This window comes from Balaenoptera musculus, chromosome 21, assembly GCF_009873245.2.
Source record: "Balaenoptera musculus isolate JJ_BM4_2016_0621 chromosome 21, mBalMus1.pri.v3, whole genome shotgun sequence".
NCBI lineage: Eukaryota > Metazoa > Chordata > Mammalia > Artiodactyla > Balaenopteridae > Balaenoptera > Balaenoptera musculus.
The window spans coordinates 29,145,656-29,161,554 of record NC_045805.1 but is presented as its reverse complement, the minus strand read 5'-3'; the positions used below and the strand labels follow the sequence as shown (position 1 = coordinate 29,161,554).

The 15,899-nt window shown below is 38.7% G+C and overlaps 1 protein-coding gene across 1 annotated transcript in view; it reads right to left on the bottom strand.

Annotated features, from left to right (window-relative positions):
* KCNU1 (potassium calcium-activated channel subfamily U member 1) overlaps window positions 1-15,899 on the bottom strand; it is a 135,168-nt gene that overhangs the window by 77,661 nt on the left and 41,608 nt on the right. Inside the window, exons 12-18 of the mRNA XM_036838630.1 lie at window positions 14,884-14,966; window positions 13,730-13,799; window positions 10,289-10,441; window positions 6,178-6,290; window positions 5,740-5,808; window positions 2,187-2,276; window positions 1,950-2,047 (exon numbers count right to left, since the gene is read on the bottom strand). Of these exons, the coding sequence (XP_036694525.1) occupies window positions 1,950-2,047; window positions 2,187-2,276; window positions 5,740-5,808; window positions 6,178-6,290; window positions 10,289-10,441; window positions 13,730-13,799; window positions 14,884-14,966 (676 nt within the window). The remainder of the gene's footprint in view (window positions 1-1,949; window positions 2,048-2,186; window positions 2,277-5,739; window positions 5,809-6,177; window positions 6,291-10,288; window positions 10,442-13,729; window positions 13,800-14,883; window positions 14,967-15,899) is intronic.

Below are 15,899 nucleotides of genomic sequence, written 5' to 3'. Positions count from 1 at the left end.
TTGGTGGCAATGTAAATTGGTGCAGCCACCATGCAGAACAGTATGGAGGTTCCTCAAAAAGTAAACATAGTTACCATAGGATCCAGCAATCCCAATCCTGGGCATGTATCCAGAGAAAACCATAATTCAGAAAGATACCTGCACCCCAATGTTCATTGCAGCATTATTTACAATAGCCAAGACATGGAAGCAATGTAAATGTCTATTGACAGATGACTGGATAAAGAAGATGTGGTACATATATACAATGGAATACTACTCAGCCATAAAAAAAACCCCAAATAATGCCATTTGTAGCAACATGGAAGGACCTAGAGATTGTCATACTAAGTGAAGTAAGTCAGACAGAGGAAGACAAATATTTTATGATATCACTTATATGTGGAATCTAAAGAAATGATACAAATGAACTTATTTACAAAACAGAAACAGACTCAGAGACATAGAAAACAAACTTATGGTTACCAAAGGGGAAAGGTAGGGGGATAAATTAGGAGTTTGGGAGTAACATATACACACAACTATATATAAAATTGATAAATGAGGACCTACTATATAGCACAGGGAACTATACTCAATATTCTGTAATAATCTATATGGGAAAATAATCTGAAAAAATATATATATGTGCGTGTATATATATATATATATATATATACATACACACACATGCACATATATATATATAACTAAATCACTCTGCTGTACACCTGAACCTAACACAGCATTGTAAATCAACTACACTTCAACAAAAAATAAATAAATTTTTTTAAAAAAGAAAATTCTATCTGAAAAAAAAGACCAGAGGCAATGGCAGGGACGATGGATTTCAGTAACAAACGACAGTACGTGACCTAAATCCAGGAGGAACAGAGTCACTGGTTGCCAATGCAGAGGTCACAGAAGTTGACACTTACAGACCTCAGGAACCAGTAAGGAGGACTCTCATGAAAGGATGCTTGGCTGTCCACTATGAGAATACCATATGGTTAGGCAAGTTTTCTCCTGCATTTAGACAGAATACTACTGGGGAGAACAGAAGAGAAGAACCTTAGAGAGAAGGAGAGCCCTGATAGGAAATTCAAATTCTGAATTAAGTTTAAACGCTAAAACACTGGGATTTTACCCAAAAAATCTTAACATACCTGGAAGAGACTAAGTTTCAAACCAGAAGTGATTAAGTTATCATGAATGCTCGAGATCAACTTTTCTCTTCCTGCTTTAAGTGGTAAGGGTTGTTGGTGAGCTATCGAGTTCAGCTTGAGCAAAGGGGAAAAGTTTCATTTCTTCATCACTATGCCAGAATGAGTACATTTTAAGCTCCCTACAATCCATTAAGGAACAGACTACTCAAGGAACGGTTTTGTTCTCAACACTAGAAGAAATGATAATTATGCTGGTGATAGAGGGGTTAGCTAATGCTACAGTGGCAATCGTATTGCAATATAAATGTATCAAATCATGTTGTACACCTTAAACTCAACAATGTTGTATGTCAAAGACATCCCAATAAAATTAAAAAAAAATAGAAATGGTCATGAGGGGGTATCCTTATACCCAACGAAGCAGTCAGATACAGGCTGAACTTTTAGACTGAAGGTGGGAAGACCTGCGTGACGTAGAGAAAAAGCAAGAGGCTAATCATCAGCATGTGTGGAATTGACTTGGAAGGTGCCTCCAGCTGGCTATGTGACTTTGGACAAAATTACTGAATCTCTTTTGGAGCTCATTTGCATGGCCTGTGAAGGGGTTGAACTAGAGAACTAGTAAGGTTTCTTCCAGCTCTAAAAGACTGATTCTCAGGTCTTGGATGCCCAGTGGGGAAGTATCTGCCACTTCTTGGCCAAGTTCAAGTGGACACTGTCTTTCAGGAGATAGAGTCCCTCCCCTTTCCTTGGCCACGCCCCCAGAAGCTGGGCTGAGGACAGCCAGACAGAAAGCGCAGTTACCTGTCCTGTGTCGAGGATTCTTGCTTTTGCAGCTACATTTTCCAATTAGCTCGGGAGTATACACATCACTGTGACAGACGGCACAGTAAAAGAAGGCTCTGGACAATGAAAGCAAATCAAGAATGACTTATGTGAGGCTTCACACTAAAGAAACACGGGGCTGACTCAGTCTGCCTGCCATTAAGTTGTATTCGCTTTAGGACTTTCTCCCCGTTAAAGTAATAAAAAAAAATTTACCTTTTGACATCCTTTGCAGATTCAGCAATAAAGAACCCTAGCGTGTTCTTACGGAGCTTAACTTGAGCAGGTGGATTTAGTATCAGCCCACTGGAAACAGAAAATAATAATACAGTAATTTTCCCCTCCAATTTCTGGGGCAATATCTGTTTTTACCAAAGGATTCTCTAAGTTGCAGAGTTAATAGGACTCAATCCCTTTTGACTGCCAAAATTTACAGTAGAAAATGTGAATCTGACTGCATTTAATTCATCGACTGCTGCTGAATATACTGAGGGGGGCCAGGTCACAACCCAACTGCTGAGCTGCATACACTCCCCAGACTGTTTCCTGCATCAGAAATGGTCAAAGCAGTTCAGGTGCAGGAGGCCTTGCTGATGGAAACTATCCGAGGCCAAACAGGCCAAGGCCACACAGCTGCTAGTCTTATGGTCATCCTAGTGGTGTACATCCTTAGGCTATTTGTCCTTTAAAATTAAATTCATCTAATTAACTAGCTGGATTCAAAAGTTCCTTTTATTTGCCTATACAATTTTTGAACTTGTTTATCCCTGACTTCACTTTTGTGTATCTTGATTGCAAGATTTTTGAGAGCAGGAACCACGTGAATTGTTTCTATTTCTACACTACTTGAATATCTTGATTGTCTATTTTACTATGGTTTTGTGTGTTTGAAAACGCTGCCTTATAAACTTCATCCGTGATATTTTTTGATAGGGTGCTCCATTATGATTATCTGAGCTCCTCACGTTTCTCCCTGCTGGTCAGGATCTCCCGTTTTCATTTCCTTTCATTCAGACCTCCAGCAAGGTGAGGTCTTACAACCCTATACCTCCCCTCGCTTTGTGTGTGCATGGTCAAAGTACTCCTTTCCTCCTTTAAAACACACCTCTCCTTTCGTATTCACATTGGAAAGAGGTCAAGTCTTCCTTTGGGCAAAGCTTAGTCTGTTGTTAGGATATTCCAAAGTAACATGCAGGCGTCAGAGCCTTACAAAAACAAAAGAGCTTGTGCAACAAGAGGTCTTCAGCTCTGTGCCAAGAGCAAAAGATGCTGAAGAGCTGAGGTCAGGCAGATGATTGCACGAGACATCGTGTGGCACTTTCTGACTGACTGACACTCACATGTCCCTGCAATCACTGCTTTTAACTTTGAAAAGGAAAGGACATGGATTTGTGCCTCCCTCACCCCAGTATCATCGGTTGATATTCACTACCTAACATGCGTATGTTTAAGTTGTATCTTCATACCTCCTTTTTTAAAGGCAGGGTCCTCTGAGCTCACGTTAAATGCTTAGTTATGAAGATACTGTCATAATAATTTCTCTGGTTGCATTTGAAAGAAGAGGTGAACATCTTTCAAAGAAGTTATTGCTGGATCCTCCCCCCCGCCCCCTTCATGAACCACGGCCAGCTGCTCTATTAGAGAACGCAGGCCACTGGAACTAACTCAACATTCTCTGACTGGGGTCAGATCCAGCTTCACCTCTTACCAGGTGACAAACTGTTCCCTAAGACAGATCCTGAGGATTATCCAGAGCTTTTGCACATCTTAGAGTCTAGTCAGGCGCATCAATTAGAAGAAAAAATAAAAGGTGAGAAAAAATAGGTTTTCCCCTAGTTTTTCAATATACTTGCCTGAAGCCCAGCTTTGAGATGCCCTATTTTCCTTCCGTGTACAGTGACTGTGGTGGATTTAGCACAGCCTGGTGATCAGAAGTGCCCCCAGAGTAAGTTCACATTCTCACTTGGCCCCTGGGTGTGGTGCAAGCTTGGGGAAATTATTTAACTTTTCTTGGCTTCTCCTCCGTAAAAATGGGGCTAATTGTACCCTTCTTACAGCATTGTTGGGAGGATTCGGGAGTTAATGTAAGTGAAGTGCCTAAAGCAGTGTCAGTCATGAAGTAGCAATCATGTAAGACTGCTATTACCAATATCTTTGCCAAATCAGGATTTAATTCTTTTGATGCATCTGACTCTTTGGTGAGAAACCAAAATTAAATCTCTGTTGGAGCAGCTGCCTCTTTTATTGGAGGTAGATGTACGCTAGGTAGTAATAGCACCAGAACTTCTTGAATATATGTAGAACTTAGCTGCTTATTCATGTTTCTGGTCCACAATGTCCTGACAGTCATTCTAATAAAGTTTATAGAAATCTAGGATGTTAAATGTGGAAAGGATATTAAGAGCACTTGGTATAAGTTTCTGAATGCCAGTGAATAAAATGACTATATCATGGGGACTCAAAAAAATTCATAGATTTTGGTTTTATAAAGTCAGAAGTGAGGTTTTGAATTCTATGTCTTTCAAACTTTGCAAATAATTCCGATGCATAACCCAGGTCATTGAAGGCCAAAGATGTTAAAACCTGATCAAGTTTTGGGCTGGTCTGAAACCCAAACTACCTGGCTCGTGAGGCTAAGACACCATCCTCTTTACTCTCACCTATTTCCTGTAGAAAGGGCACTTGTACATGGGTTTCGATTTCGAGATTTCCATGAGCATGGCAGAATTGTTAAGTAAGATTCAGCCAGCCAGATGGTACTATTCTTTACTCTCCTTAAGCACTTGCTCTGTACTGTATCCCACTGACCCCTTTTGCTCAGATACCTTCTACATCCTCTCTAATTGACACAGTTTCTTCTTTCTAGCCTTTCATATACTTTGTAGTCCCTCTGATATCATTCAAAATTATTGAATTTTGACTGTTTCCCTATGATTTTAGGGTTCCTGGTAATGTCAGTCTTTGAGCTGGAAGGGGTCTTAGAGATTAATTAATGTGGCTCCCTCCTTTTACAGGTGATGGACACTTCTCTACGGCCACTGGGCTGGCAAATCATAATCAGGATCAGAATCTAGCCTATTGATTCCAATTTAATCCAAGGTAGTTTTTCACTAAAAAACACACAGAAGCCAACGTAAGTGTTTCTTGTTCCCCATCCCACTTAAGCCTCACTTCTTATTTTTCAGCATCTTTTATCTCTATATCATTGTGGCTGATTCTGGATTTCTTTTTTATTATATGATAACTTCTCTTACTTATATTATTCAGTACGTATTTTCAGGAAATGCTGATGGTCTGATAAGGTTACCTCTTTCCTTTATCAACAGCACACTTTGCCCAGCAGGCCAAATTCCCATTTTTCCATATTTTGTGGATTAGTTTCTAAGGCTAGAGTTTGTGGGAACATTTTTATCACAAATAATTCTATTTCATGGTATGGTTTCATGGTCAAGACTTACAAGATCTGGTAATATACTGAGGAACAGATCTGAGAAGGTGACCATTTCTTCTGTCTCCTGATCATGAGACACAACTGGGGCAAGGCCATAGGAACAAAGGCAGAGCTCCTGCCCACCCACTAGGGCAACCATTCTAACCTCAATCATTAAAGACAGTATTAAATGCACCACAGCAGCCTGGGTGCCTTGAGAGCCTGAGGCCGGCTCTCAACAAATAGCAAAAAGCTTAGTTACGGCTGTATGTTTGGAAGAATCTTAATCATAAAGATTCTCCTCAAAGACTCTGAAGCGATTTGAAGTCTCATTGGTACCAGTAACCGTGACACACGGACTTGTGTTCGATGGCTATCAGCATGAGGTGCATCTTCACGAAGCAGAGCCTGGGAAGGAAGACAAGCAACGGTGAGGCAAGAGAGGACAGCACAGCACCAGGTCACAACAATACGACGGACACTCTATGCTCTTTGCCTGGGAGGACACCACCCCCTCCGCAGGGAGAGCCCCTCAAATATGGAATGTTCACTTGAAACTGAATCCATCCTGGAGTAACGCAGAGCCAGTGCACCAACTGGGACAGAGGTGAACCTGTCCCGCACAGACTGTAAACCTCCAGGCTGCAGACACTCAGACTTATTCATCCTTATACCTTCTGTGTTTTGTCACTGAGCCTGGTCTACAGTGAGCCCTTTGTGAACACTGGGGAAAGAATGCATTGCACGAAAATGAGGAAAGTGTTTCCCTTAACTTACCGGCAAACATCAGGAAAGCTCATTCCAGCAAAGTCATCAGAGAGGCGTTGAGTCAGGATTTTGTTCCTCAGGCCGCTAAAGAAATGCTTCTGCCAGGGCTCTTTAGGGCAGATCTGTAACACACAGTCAGACCACATGAGGCACAGTGATGTGGGAAATGGGATATTCAATATACAAATTGTGTATTCTGCTCAGCACCAAACCAGTACCCACTGCATTCAGGTCCCAGAAAGGAGACTTGTCTTCGTGCTTAACTAGAGAAATGTCAAAGGAAGAACAAAAACTCTAACATACATCTCAACTACTTCCAGAATGAAGTAGGAGCGTCACGACTTAGTTCCTCCCCAGATGGCATCCACCCCTCCTGCTGGAAATTAATTCTTCTTCCAATAATTTCAGCAAGGTAGACTGAACCAGGAACAGTAAGTCCTGTTTGAGTCAGGAACAGTAAGATGGGAAGAATAATGTGGAATCTAACTCGTCTCCCCCTAGATACGGCTGTTTAAGATTTTTTTAAAGAACATGTTAGTTTTCTACTCACATCCTGATCAATGGAAATGAGCACATAAAAATCAAGGGCAGTGGTAGGCTTCTAGAGAAATGGGGGATGTGACAAAAGGATTTCTCTCAAAAAGAGCTAAATGTTGTCTAACTGGGGGGCGGGGGGCAGATGTTGCTGAGTAACTCATCTCTGACATCCGTGTGAGACCCCCAGGGATTCTGTTTTGCTCTCTTTGCATCCTCCTCATCCTCCTCCATCCGCAGCCATGAGAATCACCACCACGCTGCTCTGACCGGGCACGACTGGCCCCTTAAAGCCCAGAATCTCCAATGAAAGCCTGGAATTCCTAGGAACTCAGAAACACCATGGCAGTGGAGAGTAAAGGCCAGCTCAGAAACACTCCTCAGATGGCCATCTTGTGGTTTAGGAAGAACAAAACAAAAACAAACACACAACAAAAAAATTCTGCCCTGCTGATAAAAAGGACCACCTCTTTCCAATACACCTCATCACCGTCTCAAGATACAGCTGACTCTCCTGCATTTTCCCCCTTTCTTAAAGTCCTCTCCCTGTGCAGTTCAAGTCACTAAGTCCTCGTGACCAAAGAAACTGGCTTAGTGCTGCTAATCCAAATGTTCCAGGTTTTGCAAGAGGGTAAAAAATAACCGTAGAGATGAAGATGTCCTGAGTCAGTTTTTTTTTTTTTTTTTGCAATAAAGACTTATTTTATTTATTTATTTATTTAACATCTTTATTGGAGTATAATTGCTTTACAATGGTGTGTTAGTTTCTGCTGTATAACAAAGTGAATCAGCTATACATAGACATATATCCCCACATCCCCTCCCTCTTGCGTCTCCCTCCCACCCTCCCTATCCCACCCCTCTAGGTGGTGACCACCTCTAGGTGGTCACAAAGCACCAAGCTGATCTCACTGTGCTATGCAGCTGCTTCCCACTAGCTATCTATTTTACATTTGGTAGTGTATATATGTCCATGCCACTCTCTCACTTCGTGCCAGCTTACCTTTCCCCCTCCCCGTGTCCTCAAGTCCATTCTCTATGTCTGCGTCTTTATTCCTGTCCTGTCCCTAGGTTCTTCAGAACCTTTTTTTGTTGTTGTTAGATTCCATATATATGTGTTAGCATACGGTATTTGTCTTTCTCTTTCTGACTTACTTCACTCTGTATGACAGACTCTAGAAAAAACTAAAAACAGAACTACCATATGACCCAGCAATCCCACTACTGGGCATATACCCTGAGAAAACCATAATTCAAAAAGGGACATGTACCACAATGTTCATTGCAGCACTATTTACAATAGCCAGGACATGGAAGCAACCTAAGTGTCCATCAACAGATGAATGGATAAAGAAGATGTGGCACATATATGCAATGGAATATTACTCAGCCATAAAAAGAAATGAAATTGAGTTACTTGTAGTGAGATGGATGGACCTGAGTCAGTTTTTTTAAAATCAGAAAGGGAAACAGGATGACAAGATGGATTTTGGATTTGGATAGTAGAATCGGGAGCGTGAAAAAATCAGTTAGATTAGATCTAATCTAAATTTAAGCTTAAGGCAATTCTCTGTGCCTAGAACCAACTGGAGATGCTCCTCAGACTACAATTTCTCTCCATATAATCAATATAGATCAACAGAGTCAGAATACGTGGCATTGACCCAAGGCCTTCTAATCTGACTGCCCAGAAGTTTACAAATCTTCACTCAATACCTGGAAAAAAATCAGGTTATGAGTAGATTAGCAAGTCTTATTTCACAGATGCAGAAACTGACAAGAGAAAGTTTAAGTGCCTAATCTGAGCAAAACTGGACATAAGACACTAGCATCCTGATCGTTAAACCTAAGTTAATAGGTTTAAGTAACTAAATTAATTTTAGTTAATTAATTTAATTAATTACAGAATCTAAATCACCAGAGCAGAGTACAACATGAAAAAATCTTGCCCTGTTTAGAATTTCTGAAAGAGTTTCAGACTTCACTCCCCCAGACCAAAAAATTATCATGACCACAAATCTCTCTTAATTCCTATCTTCCAAAAGCCACCTTATGAATATTGACAGGTGACCATCATCACTGAGGAGGTTCCAACTTTAGATAAACAAACAATCAAAAAAAACCCCCAAAACCCAACAAACAACAACAGCAATAAAACCACAACAGGGCAGGTTGTACATCTCTTACCTTCTATATTTCCATGAAGGAGACAAAGTTTTCATATAGAGTTCACACTCCATTTTCTCTAGACGCAGAGATTAAAAATCACAATCCTCACAACACATATTGCAATTATTCTGCACTTTCTAAGCTTACAACACACAGGCAATGTCCTCACAAGCCATTTCCTGGGCTACACACAGTGACCACTAAGCGAAGGTTAAAGCATGTTTGCTGTATCATCACCAAGGCTCATTCCTACTGCCTGATGGTCAATTTTATTTCTCTGTATTTGGCATCTCCTCACATTCACAGGGGGAATTACTAGAGAATGCTGTGGTTTCCAGTTAGCATTTTGCTGACCAGAGTATCTCTTGAATCTTATACCTCTTTTGCTTTTCCTTAACAGCACCAAGGAAGGGATCAGAAAAGGTGTACAGATTTTTTTTAATTTATTGGACAAAAGAAATAAAGTGCAAAGAGAAGCCAAGAAGAAAATTGGGTATAAGAAGAGGCAAATGTGGATGCATAATTAAATGGAGAGAAAGGTGACCCTCTGGAGAGGCTTTGGACAACAGGATACCAGGCCCAGCTGAGGGTTAGAACATCTTTCCCAGAGCATTTCACAGGGACGGCATTTGGAAGGCATACTATGTGCTACAGTATTTCATCCCAGTAGTCCATTTAGCCATTTATTTTGTCTCAAAGGTATCAAAAGACCTGATGTAGAAGACTGGGAGAAGATATCTAACAGCCAGAGGCACAGGGCATAGCGGTGAGACTGTAAGTCAGACAATTCTACATCTGCTACTCACTAACTTACTGTTAGTTAGCGGCCATGACTGGGATACTACCTTGAAATATCGAGGGAAACACAATGTACTTAAAATGCATGACACACAGTAGGCATTCAACATGTGGCTATTATTATTATTACTGCATAGAATATCCCAAAATAACCCGGAAAATTAGATTTTAATATTATTTGTATTATTATTTCTCTTTGATGAATATAATCTATTATTATGTCAATTACTTGGTATTTAACATATATTTAAATGTATGATTTCTCCACTAATAACATAACCATTATTTATATTTCTACCTTCAATAACTCAAAGTGCTTCTATATTTATGAATACATTTACTATCATAATGTCATGGATTGCCAGGAGGAAGCAGGGTTATGATTTCTATTTTGCAGGTAAATATTCTTAGGCAACAATAAGATAAACAACTTCTTCAAGGTCAGTGTGGTACTTGGGACTTCAATCTAGATGTCTCAATCCCTTCCCAGCTCAAGTAGAAGTCAAATCTCATTTCTTGGGGCCTTCTTGCTTCCCTCAATTTTTATGTTCTATTTCTGATATTAATTTATGAGGACATGGGGACAGAGCCAAGATTCAACATCAGTTTACAAGGTTACCTTCTTGTTTTGCTCAACAAATAGAGATGTTAGAAAGGTACACAAGCCTGGCACCAAACAGCCTTGGGCGATAAATCCAAGCTTTAATTCAGCAAAGCAGATGATGTTGTCTCCAGTATTCCAGTTCCAGCTGGGGATCTTTGGCAGAAAAACCTGTTTCATGGTAGAAAGTAGTAGAAACAGACTTGTGGATACAGAGAACAAACTAGTGGTTACCAGTGAGGAGAGGGAAAGAGGGAGGGGCAAGACAGGGGAAGGGGATTAGGAGATACAAACTACTATGTATAAAGTAAATAAGCAACAAGGACATAATGTACAGCACAGGGAAATATAGTCATTATTTTGTAATAACTTAAATGGAGTATAATCTATAAAAATATTGAATCACTATGTTGTACACCTGAAACTAATATGATATTGTAAATCAACTGTACTTCAGTAAAAGAAAAGAAAGTCAAATATTAGAAAGAAATATACCTCAAGAAAGTTCCCAGAGTTTGCAATCATTTTGTTTGCTTGTTTTATGTTTTTGAAATATAATTAACATATAACATTATATTAGTTTCAGGTGTACAACGTTCAATATTTGTATATATTGTCAAATGATGACCACAATAAGTCCAGTTAACATCCATCACTACTGTAATTACAAGTTATTTTTTCTTGTGATGGAACTTTGAAATTCTATTCCCTTAGCAACATTTAAATATAAAATAAAGTATTATTAACTATAGTCACCATGACTCTTTTATACTAGAAATTTATACCTTTTGTCCCCGTTCCCCCATTTTGCCCACCCCCACCTCTGGCAACCACCAACCTGTTCTGTGAATCTATGAGCTCAGAGTTTCTTTTTTTGTTGTTATTCAACATATGAATGAGATCATATGGTATTTGTTTTTCTCTGTCTGACTCATTTCACTTAGCATTATGCCCTTGAGGTCCACTCGTGTTGTTGCAAATGGCAACATTTTATTCTTTTTTATACTTTTTGAGAAGACTGTGTATTCTGGTGCTTTTGAATGCAATGTTCTGTATTTGTCTAAGTCATGCGGTATAATATGTTGTCTAAGGCCAATGTTACCTTATTGATTTTTTTATCTGGATGATCTATCCATTGAAGAAAGTAGGGTATTAAAGTCCCCAACTATTATTGTATTGCTGTCTATTTCTCCGTTTAGATTTGTTAACATCTGCTTTATAAATTTAGGTCCTCCTATGCTGGTGTCATAAATATTTACAAATGTTATATCCTCTTGCAGGATTGACCCTTTTGATAATGTAATGCCCTTCTTTTTCTCTTATTACAGTCTTTGTTTTAAAGTCTATTTTGTCTGATGTAGGTATAGCTTCCCCAGATTTCTTTTGCTTTCCATTGGCATGGAATCTATTTTTCCATCCCCTCACTTTCAGTCTGTGTGTGTCCTCATATCTAAGTTTCTTGTAGGCAGCGTATAGATGGGTCTTATTTTTTTGGTGTATTCAGCCACTCTATGTCTTTTGATTAGAAAATTTAGTCCATTTATATTTAAAGTAATTATTGGTAAGTATGTATTTACTGCCATTTGTCAAGTGTTTTCTGAAAGTTTTGTAATTCCACTGTTCCTTTCTTCTCCTCTTGCTCTCTTCATCTTTGATTTGATGACTTTCTGTAGCAGTATGCTTAGATTCCTTTCTATCTTATTTACTATAAATTTTTGCTTTGTGGTTACCATGAAGCTTGCATAAAACAACATACAAGTCTCTTTCAAGTTGATAATAACTTAAGTTTGATCACATCAAAAGCTCTGTATTTTTATCCCCACAACCCAAGTTTTGTTTTTGATATTACAATTTACATCTTTTTATTTTATGTAACATTTTACAAATTATTGTAGTTACTTACTACTTTTGTCTTTTAATCTTCATACTAGCTTTGTAAGTAATCCATCACCTTTACAACATTAGAATATTTGGAATTTTACTAAATATTTACCTTTACCAGTGAGATTTATACTTTCATATGTTTACCTTTTACTAATTACCCCTTTCATTATAGCTTAAAGAAGTTCCTTTAACATTTCTTGTAAGGTTTGTCTATTGGTGATAAACTCCTTTAACTTTTGCATGTCTGGAAACCTCTTTACCATTCCTTTGATTCTGAATGATAACTTTGCTGGGTAAAGTATCCTTGGTTGGCAGTTGTTTTTTTTTTTCTTTTAGCACTTTGAATATATTGTGGCACTGCCTTCTGTCCTGCAAAGTTTCTGTTGAAAATCTGCTGATAATCTTATGGGAGTTCCCTTATATGTAACAAGTTATTTTTCTCTTGCTGCTTTTAAAATTCTCTCCTTGTCCTCAACTTTTGACACTTTAATTAGAATGTGCTTGATATGGGTCTCTTTGGGTTCCTTTTATTTGGAACTTTCTGGCTTTGTGGATCTGAATACCTGTTTAGGAAAGCTGACAGCCATTATTTCTTCAAGTCAGTTCTCTACCCCTTTCTCTCTCCCTTTTCCTTCTGGGACTCCTATAATGTGAATGTTGGTCCACTTGATGTTGTCCCATAAGTCCCTTTAAGCTATCTTCACTCTTTTTCATTCTTTTTTCTTTCTGCTGCTCTGATTATGTGAGGTCTACACTCTCTATCCTGTCTTCAGGTTTGCTGATCCTTTCTTCTGCCTCCTCTGGTCTGCTGTTGAACCTCTCTATTACGTTTTTTTTTTTCAGTTCAGTTATTGTATTCCTCAGCACTGTGACTTCTATTTGGTACTTTTTAATATTTTCTATCTCTCTGTCGAAATTTTTACTTTGTTCATCCATTCTTCTCCTGAGCTCAGTGAGCATCTTTATGACTGTTACTTTAAACTCTCTATCAGAAAGTAACTTATATCCTTTTCATTAAGGTCTTTTTCTGAGGTTTTGTCTTGTTCTTTTGTTTGGAAGATATTCCTCTGTTTCTTCCTTTTATTTGACTCTCTGTGTTGGTTTCTGTGCATGAGACAAAAAAGCCACCTCTCCCTGTCTTGAATGAGTGGACTTGTGCAGTAGATGAATCTTACTGTTCAACCCTGCCCTAGCCCTTGGTTGTTTCTCAAACCCTTGTCATTGTCCAATCTGCCTACTTTATTTTTAGTGGCTCCCAGTACTTAAGGGTGTGCCAAGACCTGTCCATGTCCCAAAGGGGAGGATCTCAGTCAGCACCTAAATTCAGAATGACTGGACTCCAGACCATCAGGCAATAGCTTTTAAAGTATGTAAACATAACTCTTTCCAAATTTGCATTTTTATGTGATTAACAATATTAATGGGGCTCCAAATTTCACCTGCAACTGGCAAAAGCTTTTTGTGTGTAGACTCATTATAAAGTAATAAGTTCATACATTACTTAGATGAACTAAGTTCATTTAGTTCTACAAACTAAAAAGGGAGGCGACTGAACAGGCTATAATGTTACAATACCTTGTTATGGGACTGAAGTATCTGTATGATGACTCTGGTATTAGGGTAATAGTTCTTGATAGAGAGCACCCTACAAAAATAACAAATATGCTCATTAGTGATGTGCCATATCCAATGTCTTTATAATATAATTCAATTCAAAGTTAAGTTAATGTGTGGGTAAGCACAGGAAAACAGCACATTATAAAGGTCAGTGTTATGATCTTTAATAGCACACACACAGAAGAGTGCTATGGTTTTAGTGACTTAGTAAATTAAATCTATGGAAAGGTAAGCTTTTGGTATTAAGAGTGGTCTTCTGGGAGCAATTCTTGAGGAGGAAATAATCAGTTTCATATATTTTAGTCTTCAAACTCAAACACATTAATTACAGAAAAAAACAAAGACTGAATTGCTATCTATAGCTCAAAGTAGCTAACAGACTGTCTAATGCAACTTTCTTATTTTACAAATTAAGAAACTAAGATCTATCTTATATTTACTGCATGTTACAAGTTCTCAGCCTTTTCTTGTTTTTTGTAGAGTCACCTTCAGCTCTGTGTATTTATTTTGCTCTGGGGGCCAACAGTTCATCTGGGTTAGGTACAATGGCATTGCCCTCACAATGACAGTTTGAATCTCTTACCACAAATTGAGTTCCTGCTCACAGATAGTTCACAGTTCAAGATGGTAACACTAACCCTAGCCATCTTGAAAATACTGCCAATAGTCAAAAGCACATCATACTCAACCATGCACAATCTTTCACTAGGACTACTGGAGAAAAACCCCAGTAAATAAAGTCTACAAATAAGGTTCACAAACCACAAATGCCGTCTTTATTTTTGAGGGGCTGTTAGTTAGAATGGTGCTATCTGAACAGTTATCAGTTATTCGTATGCTTGCTTTTTAAATTTAGACAGCTATTATCCCTACAGAACTCCAGGAAAGTAAGTGGAGAAGCACACTGACACACAGTAAACTCTATCCTGACTTCCTTTTTCATACATCTGCACAGTCTCTGGGGCCAAAAAATAAGGCAGAAACCTGGAATATGATGAACCCTGTGCTGTGATACATGACATCTGTTTAGTCCTATGCACGGGGCTTTATTTTAAAAGAGGTAAAAATAAGATCAGCATTGGAGCATGTAAGACACAGTGCCAGCTTCTTACCTCATGATGTTTGAAGTGTCTTCAGCATGTGAATCACTGCACAGAGGGTTGGCTATAATCAGGCATGCTTCTGCAGAGTCCACCTATTCTTCAAGATTAAACAGCAGCCACCTTGTTAATTATATATGGGAAATGCTCACGTGTTCCCCTTTGGGGTTTTCTTATGGTTTCATCATACAATTTCCAATAAGAAAGAGAGCACACTTGGGAAGGACTTGTGATAAGGATGTCTTTACATCAGAATCACAGTCCAGCAAATGCTGAAAGGGGCTGCACAGACGGACCAGGGTCTCCAACATAGATGTAGATTGCTTTAAAATGGAACAAGTGCATAATGATATTTTTCCTGTCATCCAGAAACATCAATTTATGACTAGTGATGAGTAATAAGATCTTTTTAAGCAACTTCCCGTATATTTATTTACCTTTCAGAATAGCAAAAAAATTATTGAAGTGGCTCTTATAACCCCAAGTGGCAGGAAAGAGAAAGATTATACTGTGTTTGTCAATTTTTGCTTCAATTCTTTGTGTTGACTCTATAGATCTCTGCTTTAAAAAAACTGAACCTTTTGCTCCATATGATTGTGCGAAACCTAAAACATGAGAGGAAGTTGGCCTTGATCTTAAACGCAAGATGTCTAGAGGGTTGGCTGTTGCTCATCTCTTTTAGTCTCAGCCTAATTGGGATCTCTGCTATTTTCCTTCGTGCCTTTCCTATCAGAGGGCATATCAGTGTGTTTAGGAGAAGCTGGTAAAAGCTGACAGACTCCTAGAAATCTGTCATCTGGTAAGAATCCCACTTGGATAGAAAGATTTAACAGACTTCTGCTATCCACAACTTTTTCAGATCTCTTAGACTGATAACATAAAACTGTGCTAGATAGAGAATTTAGTGAAATTAAAAAATTTAAATATAAATGTAGGTAAATAGTGAGGTCTGCTTGGTATCTGTCAAGAAGGATTTGGAGGTCAATTACTAACATTTCTTTATGATCAGTTTTTAAAGTTGAAGAAGT